Source organism: Anastrepha ludens, chromosome X (genome assembly GCF_028408465.1).
Source record: "Anastrepha ludens isolate Willacy chromosome X, idAnaLude1.1, whole genome shotgun sequence".
In the NCBI taxonomy this organism is placed as follows: domain Eukaryota; kingdom Metazoa; phylum Arthropoda; class Insecta; order Diptera; family Tephritidae; genus Anastrepha; species Anastrepha ludens.
Window position 1 is genome coordinate 10,552,396 of NC_071503.1, and position 18,493 is coordinate 10,570,888.

An 18,493-nucleotide genomic window follows, 5' to 3' on the forward strand; every position below is an offset into this window, starting at 1 on the left:
GACATTTTCGCAAGTACAAAATATCAACATCATTACCTGCAATGAACCAAATAAGCAAGAAAACTTAAAACGGCACCGTGACAGTCAGTCCCTAAACAACTCAAATTAACGGATTAACAGTAATAAAAAACATTAACAAAACTCAAAATACTGTACAAAAACACCCAAAGAGTACTGGCTGGACAAACCAAATTCAAACAACCGTTTTGAGTTGCTGGCGCTGGCCCAAGAAGCTGAAGAGAGTGATCTACATACTGACAGAGGGAGAGAACCGAAAACAAAACCACAAATCCGAACAGAACAATGCAAACTTAAACCACTCATCTACATATGTGCAAAATGTACATGCATTAACAACAGCTCTTAAATCACTAACTGATACAAAATATGAGCTCAAGGCACTTCCAACAAATGAAGCTAAAATCCAACCGCAAGAAAACATTCACTACACAAACATTTTAAAACTATTAAAAGATAAAGAAACAAAATACTACACTTTTAGAGCTAAAGCCTAACGAGCACTTTAGAGCTATAACAGCAAGACAATAAGAAAGAAATTTACAAAATAGTAAGCCTTCTACACTGCACAGTCACGTTTGAGCTACCTCACCTATAGGGGACAATCCCTCAATGCACAAACTGCCAAAAATATGGCCACATGCAGAACTATTGCACAGAAGATCCAGTATATGGAAAATGTGCTGATAAACATAATACACTTAACTGCAAAATTCATCACTCCTCCAACAAAAATCAAATTAAATGTGCCCTATGCGAAGAAATTAGAAAGGCTACATGGTCTACAAAAATTCCCCTCCCTCCGTAAAAAAGATCTACCAACCACGCAAACGCCATCCGCAGACCAGCATCACAACCCTGGTGTAAATAAACTAATAACCCCAGAAATATTGTACACAGAGTCACCTACGACCTACCCGACACAACAACAATACGACTTAAGGGGTTATACGCAGTTATGAAGCAAATAAAAGACGGGTTGTCAAGGATTTATCCTGAAGAAACTTCAGAATATTTTAATTTGAAAATTTTTGGCGGTTATAAAAGCATGCTTCAAGAACGTGACAAAATTTTTTATTTATGAAAATGTTGATTATAGAGCGCGCTGCAGGCGATTTCTGGAACCTCCTTTAAAAAAAGACGATTTACGGTGTGCATCGTAACTCAGGATTGGATTATCTGAAATCAAAAAACCAAACAAATTTTGTTAATATATTAGATTATCTAGTAATTAATCGGGCGGCTAATCAAAATAGTGAATTTTCACAAAATGGCAGCTTTTAAAAGAAATGATTTCGATTTTTACATAAAAATTTGACCGTAAATTGATTATAAAATGGAAAATAAGTATCAGATTTACAAAAGGAACGATTAATTACTAGAAAATGTATCTTTAAAGATTGAGTTAAAACGGTTGACCGATCAAACAAGCCGTTTTCGAGATATCGTGTCCACCGACTTGAAAAATGCCGTTTTGAAAAAAACACGTTTAAAGTTTCAATACCTACCTTAAAACGTGCCGAGGCATCTCTACATATTTAGGTATAACTCCGAAAGTATTGCTTAGATCTACTTCGAATTTCGTGCGTATACTTTTGAATATATGTACATTACAAAAATGCAATAAAAAAAATCGATTTTTTTGAAAGTCATAACTGCGTATAACCCCTTATGTCACCCTGAGCTCTTGATTGCTACTTTTCTTGTTTTTAAACTGGAATTCAAATTAACATACTGTTAGCGCCATCTTTTAAAAATATAATTGAACTGTGAGCACGCGTTGAAATGAAAATTACACAGAACAGAAATGGGAAATGATCAGCAAAAATAATATATACAATATTTTTGAAATTTTTCTTGAAAATATCTACGGAAAGTGTGAAAACAATCTCTTTTCTTAAATATCTTAAGTAAAAACTTCTAAAATATTAATTATTTTTGCCGATTTCTGTTGTGTGTATTTTTCACACCATTTATTCACTGTTTCACTTGTTATCAATCATTTGCAAAATTAATATATATATTGTAAATTTTTTGTGAAAATATCGTTGGAAAATGTAAAAACAATCTCTTCTCTTAAATATTTCTGACGCACTTTTTTTACAATATATCTTTGGTTGGTGCCTGGAAACTGCTTCACTTGAACACTTTACCAAATAAAACACTTTCTTGTTAGTTTTAACACTTACTTTCACCATGCACTATTACTGATAACCTTTGGTAATCTTGTAAGAAAACGGCCTTGCCTAAGAAAAAGTACTTAATATTTAGCGACGACCTGTTCAGGTTCGTTGAGCTAATGGTTTTGCTTCGGTTATCCCGAAGTGTGGGTGTAAAGAAGAAGTATTTAAGCATAGTGTTAAGTTAGTCACAGCAGCATTGTGTTACGATCAATTGTTGCAGGCGGTCAGCTACAGCTGTGCCTGCTAATTTGTATGTTTCTAGTCTATGCGAATGCAGGTGTGCAGCCACTGCTGTATGAATATATGTATATGTATGTATGTTTGCATTCCATTGAAATGTAATGGAATGAAAATTTAGGCATAAATACTGCTGCGTTAACTTGTACATATGTGAGTAAAATGTACGCTCCATGCAACCGTTTACAATAACAACCACACGCGTAAAAAGAACGCTGCCTCGTGTATACTATGTGTTGACGAAGAAGTAAAAGAGATTTTAATCAAACATAGTTACAAACCTTCTCCACATGTGTCTCTTCAATGTGCCAAAGTTTGGTTAAAATCGGTTGAGCCATTCCCCGTAAAGTTCATCACAACGCGAAAAACGGCTGAATTTTTATATATGTATATAGATATGAAAGGAGAGTGCTTGCATAGCAGTTTTCTCTTCGGTTGCTAAGTGTAGCGGTGGTAATTTAAAGGTGCTTCCATCGCCGAGGTTGGAGTAGTTCTCTTAGGCACCCCAGCACAGTTCTGATAAGGCTGTAATTTGTCTACCATACCAATGCCCCATCTAGAAGGATAGGCCTTACCATTTGGGTGGAGATCCAGAAGGTCATTTTAGGGCTCAGGCCGCAGGGTTTAGCCTAAAGTTGTGGTGTTTTTTTATTACTGAGTTTAGGTGGGCCTCCGAGGTAGGTAGGTAGGTAGGTAAGATGACAAGAGTACCCCAGGTACGCTACAAGTAGCACTTACGTGCCGTTTTGATACCATAGAGTGGACCACTACCTGTGAAAGGATTAATGGAGGAGATAAGACCGTCTACAGCCATCCAGTGCTGTTGATGTAGCGGAGGAGAGAAAAGGGATCTAGGCTGGAGAATTTCGTCAAGTCATCCCCAAAGGGAACGCTGAGGAATCTCAAGCGCCTAGCCGCCAAAGCCGGACATCTGCAGAGAAAGTGTACCACAGTCTCTTTCTCTGTAGGATCCCCACAGCTTCTGCAATGGGGGTTGTACGGAATTCCAAGCTTCTCCGCGTGAGTGCCGATCACCCAGTGGCCAGTGATCACCGCGATGAGTTTGGAAATTGAATGGCGGGGGGTTCCCATCACCTAAAGCGTTCTGTTTATGTCGTATTGAGGCCATGGTGCTTTTGAAATGGCACACGATGAGACAGACCTCCATCTGTCTTGCGCTTTTCTTAGAAAGAAGTTATGTCTCCCTCCCAACAGCGATCCCGAAGCATTTTGCATGCCTGCAGGATCGCGAAGACCTCTGCTTGAAAGACGCTGCTTGTCTCCGGCAATTTATAGGAGACCGAGATGTTGGCTGATTTGGAGTAGACCCCCGCTCCCACTCCAGACGCCATTTTGGATCCGTCAGTGAAAACAGAGGCCTCTATATCCGCAACAACTCTCCCCTCTTTCCAATCTTGCCTGCTCGGAAAGATAGCCCTAGCACAACCCTCAAAGCACAGTTTGCGGATGGAGAGGTCGGTGCGAATATCTGAGAAGGAAGGGGAGATCTGCTTCAAGATGCTGCTATGCCCAACAGGGAGTTGTCTCCAGAGGCCAAACTCCCTCAGTCTGATAGCACTCTGAGCAGCAATGGATTTAACCTGCAGATCCACAGGAATTAAGTGGAGTATAACGTTGAGCGCAGCGGTGGGACATGTTCTGCAGGCACCAGTGATGCCCACACATGCAGTTCTCTGCACTCTCTCTAATTTAGTGAAGTTGTAGCCCTTCTGAAGAGCTAACCACCAAACTAGGCAACCGTATGTCAAAATTGGCAGGACCACTAAGTTGTACATCCAGAGTACGACACGTGGCTTGAGGCCCCATTTCTCGCCGAACATAGATTTACAGGCATAGAAGGCTATATTAGCCTTCTTAACTCGATTTTCTATGTGCAGCTTCCAGTGGAGCTTGGGGTCAAGTATTACACCAAGATACTTGACTTCCGATGAAAGTGTAAGACACTGGTTATTAAGTCTAGGAAGCTTAAACGGCGGAGGCTTGTATTTTCTGGTGAATAGCATCAACTCCGTTTTGTCAGAGTTGACTCTGAGACCGCTACTGGCGGCCCACCTGCTGAGTGTAGCCAATGCACCTTCCAAAATTTCAGCCATTACTGATGGGAAGGGACCTGAGACCATCAGGACCAAGTCATCGGCATATGCTACCACCACGACTCGTTGTTAATCAGCAGTAATATGGCTGAGCTATGCTGCTGAGGTTCTTCTACTTTGATGACAGACCAGTCATCCATAGGAACCTCAGGGTTCTGAAGCTTGAGACACGGCACAATTTCCGAACTGTCCAGCTCCATTTTCGGCAGCCAGATTCTGGCTCGTGGTCGCCTGGGAATTTCTGAGGCAGGGATGAGCTTTAGCGAAAGCCCCTCCCAGGCGTTGCTAACCGTAGCAAGGCTCTTCTCCAGAAATTCCCTCGAGTACTGATTGGCACATTTTATCACCCTACAGCCCCGAAAGATTTCACCCGAGTCGAAGAGAGGTGCTGGCCCTTTTTTGTCCATGAGGTGTCTGACGACCATCCCCGATAGCCGTCCCTCAATGGCATCCCAAAGGGGTAACACCGCTCTTCCACTTTTGGTTTTTGCGTCCACGAGGGCAACTTGGAGATGGTCTCTGGCCACCTCACTATAAGCCGCCCTCGAGGCCGCGCCTGCCGCACTAGTTGAAGGGCCCCCAGCCCCCTGGGTTGAGGAGTGTTTGCTCCTTTTGGCCACACGTTCACTCACATCCTGTGAGCGGTTACGCTTAGCCGAGCTCCGTGCCGGTTTGGGCTGTTGTTGTGGATGTTGTTGTGGCTGGATTAATTTTGCTGCAGACGCGGCCTCGTACTCTCTGATCGCGGCCTCGTACTTCACCCGGTCCTCAGCGTCCCGCTCGTGCGCTTTACCGGCTTGTTCATTCTTGGCAATCTTTGCCAGAATGAATTTCGCCCTTAGGTAGCGCGAGGTAATTTGGAAAGGTTTATTGATAATCCTTCTTTAATACACCATTCCCAGCTTATATTTAATTCGTCTTGCATTAAGTCCTTTATGGTCCTTTCGTGGTTGCCTTTAATTATTACACAAATCTCATCGTTTAGTTCCTCACAGAATTTTTTTCCATGGTTGGATGAAGTACCTTCGTCCTCTTCCACAGCTTCCATTTGGTTCGCTTATGTATCTGCATTGACGGGTGCAGTCTTAACCTTGAGGGTCACTTGACAGAATTGGTGATTTCTGGTCTCTGCTAGAACCATTGTTATATTTGAGACTGTTTCGACTCCTTTTAGTGTACGTCATTTGTCGATGTAGATGCGATTATTCTGCCCCTGCAGAAAGTGCCCACTGCAATCCACAGTGAAGCACCCTTAGGGTGTCGCGACACGAAAAATGCCGGTTTTATGGTCTGGTATTTCTCCGTCAGTCTTTTTGCAAGAATGAGATTCTGGATGTAATCCATATGCTCAGGTGTTAGGGGCCTATTGGAATAGTCCCTTGATAGCACTGCCATTTTGACTCCTGTTGCCACATCCTTGTAGGAGGCAGAAATTTGTTTTACATGTGTGACTGGAAGCCGCTGGAGCTGTCTGTTCCGATGACCTCTGCCGTTTTGGACCTGACTCGACGACATCTGTCTTATTCTTGGGCATAGGGCCTATTTTTAGGGAGGCAATGAAACCTCTTTTTACCTTCTCCATTCAATTTCTTAGGTTTTCCGGCTGTTTCTGGGGCAATGGGTTGCTGTTTAGGCGTTTCAGCTGATGAGGCCTCATCTAAGCTGTGTACCCGTGGCGGATCTGCCTCTGAGGCCCTGTCTTTAGGGTTTTGAGTAGCAGCCTTGTGGCTCGCGCCATTTTGAAGACTGCTCATCGATCGTTGCTTGCGATATTAAGGCCTCTTCTGGTGAGCTATTATGGCTGATCTCACCATTTTAATTTTTGTTTTCAGTATTAATTGTTTATTTATTCCCACGAGTAAAGGAGAAAGGTTGGTCCGTTGCGCCAGTGCCTCGGTAGTGCAGTAAGGCACTTATTTAAATGGAGCCGTGCCTGACCGCTCCAAGTTCGCATACTAGCGACTAGATACCCCCTAGCCTAGCCACTCATCCATTAGCATTTGCTGTTCCACCTTGGATTTGTGTAGAGTTCACTTCCCTCCCCCGACAATCCCAAAGATACACCGAATGATGCAGTACTATTGATGAGTAGCGAACTCCATATTTTGTATAATTAGCTTAGCTAACGTCAAGAAAAGAGTAGTACCTTGTGACGTTTACTACAGCTGACATGTAAAGGAGCGCAAATTCGGTGTTGGATTTGTTGTGGGAGAAGACTTCGTCGCCAAGTACTGTCGTTCACTCCGGTGGACGAGCGTCTCGCAACAATCCGCATCAAAGCCCGTTTTTTTTAACATCTCGCTAATTTGCGCCCACGCCCCGACGGAAGAGAAGGACGATGCGACCAAATATTCCTTCTATGAGCGTTTGGAACGATCCTATGAGTGCTGCCCCCGCCACGACATAAAAATCGTGCTTGTCGCCAACGCCAGGGTGGGAAATTTTTGGTCCCACTGTCGGAAAATTCAGCCTGCACAACGAAAGATCCGGTAACGGACAGAGGCTGATCGACTTCGCGGGGGCCCGAAACATGGTAGTCTGCAGCACCAGATTCCAGCATAAGAAGATTCACCAAGCCACCTGGCTGTCTCCTGATCGAAAAACACGAAACCAGATCGATCATGTTGTGATAGATGGAAGATACGCTTCTAGTGTATGAGATGTACGTACGATCCGAGGACCCAACATCGACTCGTATCACTACCTTGTTGCAGCCAAACTGCGCACACGCCTCTGTGCAGCAAAAAACGTGCATCTATCTACAAGGAATGTTCGACATCGAAAAGCTGCAATCACAACAGACGGTCAGAAGATTCGCCACCCGTCTCTGGCTCCTGCTCTCAGAGAGTACTGCCCAACAAACCGTCATGCACGAACAATGGAGCAACATTTCTCGTTCTCTACGTACCGCCGCCGAAGAAGAAACGCGAGCCATGTGGGATCGCTACAGAGAGCTGAAAAAGGAATAAAGACGTATTATCCGACAGAAGAAAGGATGTGGCCAATAGGAACAACGCCCGGAAATTTTACCAGAAAGTTCGGCGGCTTACAGAAGGTTTTAAGACCGGGGCGTTTTCCTGTAAGAGCAAATACGCCGATCTGGTGACTGGTAAGGTGCATGCATCATCTCCTATGCAAAATATGGTCGGATGAAAGCATGTCTGCCGGTTGGAATTTAAGTGTGCTCTGCCCAATCCATAAGAAGGGGGATCCTGCAATTTGTGCCAATTACCGCGGGATGAGTCTTCTCAATATCGCCTATAAGGTTCTAGCGAGCGTATTGTGTGAAAGGCTGAAGCCCACCGTCAACCAACTGATTGGACCTTATCAGTGTGGCTTCAGACCTGGAAAGTCTACCATCGACCAAATATTCACAATACGCCAAATCTTGGAAAAGACCCATGAAAGGAGAATCGACACACACCATCTTTTCGTCGACTTCAAAGCTGCATTCGACAGTACGGAAAGGAGTTCCCTGTATGCCGCTATGTCTGAATTTGGTATCCCCGCAAAACTAATACGGCTATGTAAGATGACGTTGCTCAACACCAGCAGCGTCTCTGAGCCGTTTGATACCAAACGAGGTTTCAGACAAGGTGACTCACTGTCGTGTGACTTCTTTAACCTGATGTTGAAGAGCACCGTACGAGCCGCAGAATTGAATCGCTCAGGCACAATATTTTATAAGAGCGTGCAATTGTTGGCGTATGTCGATGATATTGACATTATCGGCCTTAACAACGCGCTGTTAGTTCTGCCTTCTCCAAACTGGATAAAGAGGCAAAGCGAATGGGTCTGGTGGTGAACGAGGACAAAACGAAGCACCTCTTGTCTTCAAACAAGCATTCGGCGCACTCGCGTATCGGCACCCACGTCACTGTAGACAGTTATAATTTTGAGGTTGTAAAAGACTTCGTGTATTTAGGAACCAGCATTAACACCGATAACAATGTCAGCCTTGAAATCCAACGCAGAATCTCTCTTGCCAACAAGTGTTTCTTTGGACTAAGTAGGCAACTGAGCAGTAAAGTCCTCTCTCGACGAACAAAACTAGCACTCTACAAGGCTCTCATCATGCCCGTGCTAACGTATGGCGCGGAAGCTTGGACGATGACAACATACAATGAAGCGACACTTGGAGTGTTTGAGAGAAAGATTCTGTGCAAGATTTTTGAACCTTTGCACGTTGGCAGCGGCGAATATCGCAGGCGATGGAACGATGATCTGTATGAGCTTTACGACGACATAGACATAGCGCAGCGAAGAAAGATCCAGCGGCTACGCTGGGTGATGTTGTCCGAATGGATTCAAACGATCGGCTCTGAAAGCTCTGAAAGTATTCGATGCGGTACCAGCTGGTGGTAGCAGAGAAAGAGGAAGGGCTCCTCTGCGTTGGAAAGATCAGGTGGAGAAGGACTTGGCTTCACTTGGTGTGTCCAACTTTCGCCGGTTAGCACGAGAAAGAAACGACTGACGCGCTTTGTTAAACTCGGCCAAAATCGCGTAAGCGGTTATATCGCCAGTTAAAAAGAAGAAGAAGCTTAGCTAACGACCTCCTTAAAAAAAAGCGAAAAAACTATTTAAAGCAAATAATAAAATGAGCGTGAAAAACGTTCAAACTCTAAGGCGAGAGCCTGAAGCAAAAACAAAAGTGAATCATGCTTATTTCACATATTCACACACTCCAAACCACATTAAAAGAACTCATATCTTTCTCTTCGGCATCTGATAGAGATATAACTACTCTCTCCCTCCCCTTGAGTGCGCAGTGCCCGTTACCATCAACGCCACTTCCACCACCTTCGGTTCAGCTTCAGCCATCAACAGTACCAAGCCATCCGCCGCTCACAACGACATCAGCAACTAATATGTTCCCTGTTGCATCTGATTTGCTCTTCGGCAGCAATTTCAAAAACTTCCACAATATCGACATTTTCGCAAGTACAAAATATCAACATCATTACCTGCAATGAACCAAATAAGCAAGAAAACTTAAAACGGCACCGTGACAGTCAGTCCCTAAACAACTCAAATTAACGGATTAACAGTAATAAAAAACATTAACAAAACTCAAAATACTGTACAAAAACACCCAAAGAGTACTGGCTGGACAAACCAAATTCAAACAACCGTTTTGAGTTGCTGGCGCTGGCCCAAGAAGCTGAAGAGAGTGATCTACATACTGACAGAGGGAGAGAACCGAAAACAAAACCACAAATCCGAACAGAACAATGCAAACTTAAACCACTCATCTACATATGTGCAAAATGTACATGCATTAACAACAGCTCTTAAATCACTAACTGATACAAAATATGAGCTCAAGGCACTTCCAACAAATGAAGCTAAAATCCAACCGCAAGAAAACATTCACTACACAAACATTTTAAAACTATTAAAAGATAAAGAAACAAAATACTACACTTTTAGAGCTAAAGCCTAACGAGCACTTTAGAGCTATAACAGCAAGACAATAAGAAAGAAATTTACAAAATAGTAAGCCTTCTACACTGCACAGTCACGTTTGAGCTACCTCACCTATAGGGGACAATCCCTCAATGCACAAACTGCCAAAAATATGGCCACATGCAGAACTATTGCACAGAAGATCCAGTATATGGAAAATGTGCTGATAAACATAATACACTTAACTGCAAAATTCATCACTCCTCCAACAAAAATCAAATTAAATGTGCCCTATGCGAAGAAATTAGAAAGGCTACATGGTCTACAAAAATTCCCCTCCCTCCGTAAAAAAGATCTACCAACCACGCAAACGCCATCCGCAGACCAGCATCACAACCCTGGTGTAAATAAACTAATAACCCCAGAAATATCGTACACAGAGTCACCTACGACCTACCCGACACAACAACAATACGACTTAAGGGGTTATACGCAGTTATGAAGCAAATAAAAGACGGGTTGTCAAGGATTTATCCTGAAGAAACTTCAGAATATTTTAATTTGAAAATTTTTGGCGGTTATAAAAGCATGCTTCAAGAACGTGACAAAATTTTTTATTTATGAAAATGTTGATTATAGAGCGCGCTGCAGGCGATTTCTGGAACCTCCTTTAAAAAAAGACGATTTACGGTGTGCATCGTAACTCAGGATTGGATTATCTGAAATCAAAAAACCAAACAAATTTTGTTAATATATTAGATTATCTAGTAATTAATCGGGCGGCTAATCAAAATAGTGAATTTTCACAAAATGGCAGCTTTTAAAAGAAATGATTTCGATTTTTACATAAAAATTTGACCGTAAATTGATTATAAAATGGAAAATAAGTATCAGATTTACAAAAGGAACGATTAATTACTAGAAAATGTATCTTTAAAGATTGAGTTAAAACGGTTGACCGATCAAACAAGCCGTTTTCGAGATATCGTGTCCACCGACTTGAAAAATGCCGTTTTGAAAAAAACACGTTTAAAGTTTCAATACCTACCTTAAAACGTGCCGAGGCATCTCTACATATTTAGGTATAACTCCGAAAGTATTGCTTAGATCTACTTCGAATTTCGTGCGTATACTTTTGAATATATGTACATTACAAAAATGCAATAAAAAAATCGATTTTTTTGAAAGTCATAACTGCGTATAACCCCTTATGTCACCCTGAGCTCTTGATTGCTACTTTTCTTGTTTTTAAACTGGAATTCAAATTAACATACTGTTAGCGCCATCTTTTAAAAATATAATTGAACTGTGAGCACGCGTTGAAATGAAAATTACACAGAACAGAAATGGGAAATGATCAGCAAAAATAATATATACAATATTTTTGAAATTTTTCTTGAAAATATCTACGGAAAGTGTGAAAACAATCTCTTTTCTTAAATATCTTAAGTAAAAACTTCTAAAATATTAATTATTTTTGCCGATTTCTGTTGTGTGTATTTTTCACACCATTTATTCACTGTTTCACTTGTTATCAATCATTTGCAAAATTAATATATATATTGTAAATTTTTTGTGAAAATATCGTTGGAAAATGTAAAAACAATCTCTTCTCTTAAATATTTCTGACGCACTTTTTTTACAATATATCTTTGGTTGGTGCCTGGAAACTGCTTCACTTGAACACTTTACCAAATAAAACACTTTCTTGTTAGTTTTAACACTTACTTTCACCATGCACTATTACTGATAACCTTTGGTAATCTTGTAAGAAAACGGCCTTGCCTAAGAAAAAGTACTTAATATTTAGCGACGACCTGTTCAGGTTCGTTGAGCTAATGGTTTTGCTTCGGTTATCCCGAAGTGTGGGTGTAAAGAAGAAGTATTTAAGCATAGTGTTAAGTTAGTCACAGCAGCATTGTGTTACGATCAATTGTTGCAGGCGGTCAGCTACAGCTGTGCCTGCTAATTTGTATGTTTCTAGTCTATGCGAATGCAGGTGTGCAGCCACTGCTGTATGAATATATGTATATGTATGTATGTTTGCATTCCATTGAAATGTAATGGAATGAAAATTTAGGCATAAATACTGCTGCGTTAACTTGTACATATGTGAGTAAAATGTACGCTCCATGCAACCGTTTACAATAACAACCACACGCGTAAAAAGAACGCTGCCTCGTGTATACTATGTGTTGACGAAGAAGTAAAAGAGATTTTAATCAAACATAGTTACAAACCTTCTCCACATGTGTCTCTTCAATGTGCCAAAGTTTGGTTAAAATCGGTTGAGCCATTCCCCGTAAAGTTCATCACAACGCGAAAAACGGCTGAATTTTTATATATGTATATAGATATGAAAGGAGAGTGCTTGCATAGCAGTTTTCTCTTCGGTTGCTAAGTGTAGCGGTGGTAATTTAAAGGTGCTTCCATCGCCGAGGTTGGAGTAGTTCTCTTAGGCACCCCAGCACAGTTCTGATAAGGCTGTAATTTGTCTACCATACCAATGCCCCATCTAGAAGGATAGGCCTTACCATTTGGGTGGAGATCCAGAAGGTCATTTTAGGGCTCAGGCCGCAGGGTTTAGCCTAAAGTTGTGGTGTTTTTTTATTACTGAGTTTAGGTGGGCCTCCGAGGTAGGTAGGTAGGTAGGTAAGATGACAAGAGTACCCCAGGTACGCTACAAGTAGCACTTACGTGCCGTTTTGATACCATAGAGTGGACCACTACCTGTGAAAGGATTAATGGAGGAGATAAGACCGTCTACAGCCATCCAGTGCTGTTGATGTAGCGGAGGAGAGAAAAGGGATCTAGGCTGGAGAATTTCGTCAAGTCATCCCCAAAGGGAACGCTGAGGAATCTCAAGCGCCTAGCCGCCAAAGCCGGACATCTGCAGAGAAAGTGTACCACAGTCTCTTTCTCTGTAGGATCCCCACAGCTTCTGCAATGGGGGTTGTACGGAATTCCAAGCTTCTCCGCGTGAGTGCCGATCACCCAGTGGCCAGTGATCACCGCGATGAGTTTGGAAATTGAATGGCGGGGGGTTCCCATCACCTAAAGCGTTCTGTTTATGTCGTATTGAGGCCATAGTGCTTTTGAAATGGCACACGATGAGACAGACCTCCATCTGTCTTGCGCTTTTCTTAGAAAGAAGTTATGTCTCCCTCCCAACAGCGATCCCGAAGCATTTTGCATGCCTGCAGGATCGCGAAGACCTCTGCTTGAAAGACGCTGCTTGTCTCCGGCAATTTATAGGAGACCGAGATGTTGGCTGATTTGGAGTAGACCCCCGCTCCCACTCCAGACGCCATTTTGGATCCGTCAGTGAAAACAGAGGCCTCTATATCTGCAACAACTCTCCCCTCTTTCCAATCTTGCCTGCTCGGAAAGATAGCCCTAGCACAACCCTCAAAGCACAGTTTGCGGATGGAGAGGTCGGTGCGAATATCTGAGAAGGAAGGGGAGATCTGCTTCAAGATGCTGCTATGCCCAACAGGGAGTTGTCTCCAGAGGCCAAACTCCCTCAGTCTGATAGCACTCTGAGCAGCAATGGATTTAACCTGCAGATCCACAGGAATTAAGTGGAGTATAACGTTGAGCGCAGCGGTGGGACATGTTCTGCAGGCACCAGTGATGCCCACACATGCAGTTCTCTGCACTCTCTCTAATTTAGTGAAGTTGTAGCCCTTCTGAAGAGCTAACCACCAAACTAGGCAACCGTATGTCAAAATTGGCAGGACCACTAAGTTGTACATCCAGAGTACGACACGTGGCTTGAGGCCCCATTTCTCGCCGAACATAGATTTACAGGCATAGAAGGCTATATTAGCCTTCTTAACTCGATTTTCTATGTGCAGCTTCCAGTGGAGCTTGGGGTCAAGTATTACACCAAGATACTTGACTTCCGATGAAAGTGTAAGACACTGGTTATTAAGTCTAGGAAGCTTAAACGGCGGAGGCTTGTATTTTCTGGTGAATAGCATCAACTCCGTTTTGTCAGAGTTGACTCTGAGACCGCTACTGGCGGCCCACCTGCTGAGTGTAGCCAATGCACCTTCCAAAATTTCAGCCATTACTGATGGGAAGGGACCTGAGACCATCAGGACCAAGTCATCGGCATATGCTACCACCACGACTCGTTGTTAATCAGCAGTAATATGGCTGAGCTATGCTGCTGAGGTTCTTCTACTTTGATGACAGACCAGTCATCCATAGGAACCTCAGGGTTCTGAAGCTTGAGACACGGCACAATTTCCGAACTGTCCAGCTCCATTTTCGGCAGCCAGATTCTGGCTCGTGGTCGCCTGGGAATTTCTGAGGCAGGGATGAGCTTTAGCGAAAGCCCCTCCCAGGCGTTGCTAACCGTAGCAAGGCTCTTCTCCAGAAATTCCCTCGAGTACTGATTGGCACATTTTATCACCCTACAGCCCCGAAAGATTTCACCCGAGTCGAAGAGAGGTGCTGGCCCTTTTTTGTCCATGAGGTGTCTGACGACCATCCCCGATAGCCGTCCCTCAATGGCATCCCAAAGGGGTAACACCGCTCTTCCACTTTTGGTTTTTGCGTCCACGAGGGCAACTTGGAGATGGTCTCTGGCCACCTCACTATAAGCCGCCCTCGAGGCCGCGCCTGCCGCACTAGTTGAAGGGCCCCCAGCCCCCTGGGTTGAGGAGTGTTTGCTCCTTTTGGCCACACGTTCACTCACATCCTGTGAGCGGTTACGCTTAGCCGAGCTCCGTGCCGGTTTGGGCTGTTGTTGTGGATGTTGTTGTGGCTGGATTAATTTTGCAGCAGACGCGGCCTCGTACTCTCTGATCGCGGCCTCGTACTTCACCCGGTCCTCAGCGTCCCGCTCGTGCGCTTTACCGGCTTGTTCATTCTTGGCAATCTTTGCCAGAATGAATTTCGCCCTTAGGTAGCGCGAGGTAATTTGGAAAGGTTTATTGATAATCCTTCTTTAATACACCATTCCCAGCTTATATTTAATTCGTCTTGCATTAAGTCCTTTATGGTCCTTTCGTGGTTGCCTTTAATTATTACACAAATCTCATCGTTTAGTTCCTCACAGAATTTTTTTCCATGGTTGGATGAAGTACCTTCGTCCTCTTCCACAGCTTCCATTTGGTTCGCTTATGTATCTGCATTGACGGGTGCAGTCTTAACCTTGAGGGTCACTTGACAGAATTGGTGATTTCTGGTCTCTGCTAGAACCATTGTTATATTTGAGACTGTTTCGACTCCTTTTAGTGTACGTCATTTGTCGATGTAGATGCGATTATTCTGCCCCTGCAGAAAGTGCCCACTGCAATCCACAGTGAAGCACCCTTAGGGTGTCGCGACACGAAAAATGCCGGTTTTATGGTCTGGTATTTCTCCGTCAGTCTTTTTGCAAGAATGAGATTCTGGATGTAATCCATATGCTCAGGTGTTAGGGGCCTATTGGAATAGTCCCTTGATAGCACTGCCATTTTGACTCCTGTTGCCACATCCTTGTAGGAGGCAGAAATTTGTTTTACATGTGTGACTGGAAGCCGCTGGAGCTGTCTGTTCCGATGACCTCTGCCGTTTTGGACCTGACTCGACGACATCTGTCTTATTATTGGGCATAGGGCCTATTTTTAGGGAGGCAATGAAACCTCTTTTTACCTTCTCCATTCAATTTCTTAGGTTTTCCGGCTGTTTCTGGGGCAATGGGTTGCTGTTTAGGCGTTTCAGCTGATGAGGCCTCATCTAAGCTGTGTACCCGTGGCGGATCTGCCTCTGAGGCCCTGTCTTTAGGGTTTTGAGTAGCAGCCTTGTGGCTCGCGCCATTTTGAAGACTGCTCATCGATCGTTGCTTGCGATATTAAGGCCTCTTCTGGTGAGCTATTATGGCTGATCTCACCATTTTAATTTTTGTTTTCAGTATTAATTGTTTATTTATTCCCACGAGTAAAGGAGAAAGGTTGGTCCGTTGCGCCAGTGCCTCGGTAGTGCAGTAAGGCACTTATTTAAATGGAGCCGTGCCTGACCGCTCCAAGTTCGCATACTAGCGACTAGATACCCCCTAGCCTAGCCACTCATCCATTAGCATTTGCTGTTCCACCTTGGATTTGTGTAGAGTTCACTTCCCTCCCCCGACAATCCCAAAGATACACCGAATGATGCAGTACTATTGATGAGTAGCGAACTCCATATTTTGTATAATTAGCTTAGCTAACGTCAAGAAAAGAGTAGTACCTTGTGACGTTTACTACAGCTGACATGTAAAGGAGCGCAAATTCGGTGTTGGATTTGCTGTGGGAGAGAGACTTCGTCGCCAAGTACTGTCGTTCACTCCGGTGGACGAGCGTCTCGCAACAATCCGCATCAAAGCCCCTTTTTTTTAACATCTCGCTAATTTGCGCTCACGCCCCGACGGAAGAGAAGGACGATGCGACCAAATATTCCTTCTATGAGCGTTTGGAACGATCCTATGAGTGCTGCCCCCGCCACGACATAAAAATCGTGCTTGTCGCCAACGCCAGGGTGGGAAATTTTTGGTCCCACTGTCGGAAAATTCAGCCTGCACAACGAAACATCCGGTAACGGACAGAGGCTGATCGACTTCGCGGGGGCCCGAAACATGGTAGTCTGCAGCACCAGATTCCAGCATAAGAAGATTCACCAAGCCACCTGGCTGTCTCCTGATCGAAAAACACGAAACCAGATCGATCATGTTGTGATAGATGGAAGATACGCTTCTAGTGTATGAGATGTACGTACGATCCGAGGACCCAACATCGACTCGTATCACTACCTTGTTGCAGCCAAACTGCGCACACGCCTCTGTGCAGCAAAAAACGTGCATCTGTCTACAAGGAATGTTCGACATCGAAAAGCTGCAATCACAACAGACGGTCAGAAGATTCGCCACCCGTCTCTGGCTCCTGCTCTCAGAGAGTACTGCCCAACAAACCGTCATGCACGAACAATGGAGCAACATTTCTCGTTCTCTACGTACCGCCGCCGAAGAAGAAACGCGAGCCATGTGGGATCGCTACAGAGAGCTGAAAAAGGAATAAAGACGTATTATCCGACAGAAGAAAGGATGTGGCCAATAGGAACAACGCCCGGAAATTTTACCAGAAAGTTCGGCGGCTTACAGAAGGTTTTAAGACCGGGGCGTTTTCCTGTAAGAGCAAATACGCCGATCTGGTGACTGGTAAGGTGCATGCATCATCTCCTATGCAAAATATGGTCGGATGAAAGCATGTCTGCCGGTTGGAATTTAAGTGTGCTCTGCCCAATCCATAAGAAGGGGGATCCTGCAATTTGTGCCAATTACCGCGGGATGAGTCTTCTCAATATCGCCTATAAGGTTCTAGCGAGCGTATTGTGTGAAAGGCTGAAGCCCACCGTCAACCAACTGATTGGACCTTATCAGTGTGGCTTCAGACCTGGAAAGTCTACCATCGACCAAATATTCACAATACGCCAAATCTTGGAAAAGACCCATGAAAGGAGAATCGACACACACCATCTTTTCGTCGACTTCAAAGCTGCATTCGACAGTACGGAAAGGAGTTCCCTGTATGCCGCTATGTCTGAATTTGGTATCCCCGCAAAACTAATACGGCTATGTAAGATGACGTTGCTCAACACCAGCAGCGTCTCTGAGCCGTTTGATACCAAACGAGGTTTCAGACAAGGTGACTCACTGTCGTGTGACTTCTTTAACCTGATGTTGAAGAGCACCGTACGAGCCGCAGAATTGAATCGCTCAGGCACAATATTTTATAAGAGCGTGCAATTGTTGGCGTATGTCGATGATATTGACATTATCGGCCTTAACAACGCGCTGTTAGTTCTGCCTTCTCCAAACTGGATAAAGAGGCAAAGCGAATGGGTCTGGTGGTGAACGAGGACAAAACGAAGCACCTCTTGTCTTCAAACAAGCATTCGGCGCACTCGCGTATCGGCACCCACGTCACTGTAGACAGTTATAATTTTGAGGTTGTAAAAGACTTCGTGTATTTAGGAACCAGCATTAACACCGATAACAATGTCAGCCTTGAAATCCAACGCAGAATCTCTCTTGCCAACAAGTGTTTCTTTGGACTAAGTAGGCAACTGAGCAGTAAAGTCCTCTCTCGACGAACAAAACTAGCACTCTACAAGGCTCTCATCATGCCCGTGCTAACGTATGGCGCGGAAGCTTGGACGATGACAACATACAATGAAGCGACACTTGGAGTGTTTGAGAGAAAGATTCTGTGCAAGATTTTTGAACCTTTGCACGTTGGCAGCGGCGAATATCGCAGGCGATGGAACGATGATCTGTATGAGCTTTACGACGACATAGACATAGCGCAGCGAAGAAAGATCCAGCGGCTACGCTGGGTGATGTTGTCCGAATGGATTCAAACGATCGGCTCTGAAAGCTCTGAAAGTATTCGATGCGGTACCAGCTGGTGGTAGCAGAGAAAGAGGAAGGGCTCCTCTGCGTTGGAAAGATCAGGTGGAGAAGGACTTGGCTTCACTTGGTGTGTCCAACTTTCGCCGGTTAGCACGAGA

The 18,493-nt window shown here is 44.0% G+C and overlaps 2 protein-coding genes across 2 annotated transcripts; both read right to left on the reverse strand.

The window, feature by feature from the left end:
- Positions 1-4,602: 4,602 nt before the first annotated feature.
- On the reverse strand, positions 4,603-5,600 carry LOC128869738 (uncharacterized). The gene is made up of 2 exons (XM_054112340.1): positions 5,446-5,600; positions 4,603-5,389 (listed from the first exon to the last, which is right to left on the reverse strand). The coding sequence occupies exons 1-2, from the start codon at positions 5,598-5,600 to the stop codon at positions 4,603-4,605; spliced, it is 942 nt and encodes a 313-aa protein (XP_053968315.1).
- Positions 5,601-14,081: 8,481 nt separating this feature from the next.
- On the reverse strand, positions 14,082-15,079 carry LOC128869740 (uncharacterized). The gene is made up of 2 exons (XM_054112341.1): positions 14,925-15,079; positions 14,082-14,868 (listed from the first exon to the last, which is right to left on the reverse strand). Exons 1-2 carry the CDS (start codon positions 15,077-15,079, stop codon positions 14,082-14,084), a joined length of 942 nt encoding a protein of 313 aa, XP_053968316.1.
- Positions 15,080-18,493: the final 3,414 nt, after the last annotated feature.

Bases quoted from the DNA above. Each gene is read 5' to 3' on its own strand.
- LOC128869738 (XM_054112340.1), bottom strand. From the start codon at position 5,600: ATGGAAGCTGTGGAAGAGGACGAAGGTACTTCATCCAACCATGGAAAA. The intron at 5,390-5,445 runs GTGTATTAAAGA...GCGCTACCTAAG, and splicing joins TTAAATATAAGCTGGGAATG to GGCGAAATTCATTCTGGCAA.
- LOC128869740 (XM_054112341.1), bottom strand. From the start codon at position 15,079: ATGGAAGCTGTGGAAGAGGACGAAGGTACTTCATCCAACCATGGAAAA. The intron at 14,869-14,924 runs GTGTATTAAAGA...GCGCTACCTAAG, and splicing joins TTAAATATAAGCTGGGAATG to GGCGAAATTCATTCTGGCAA.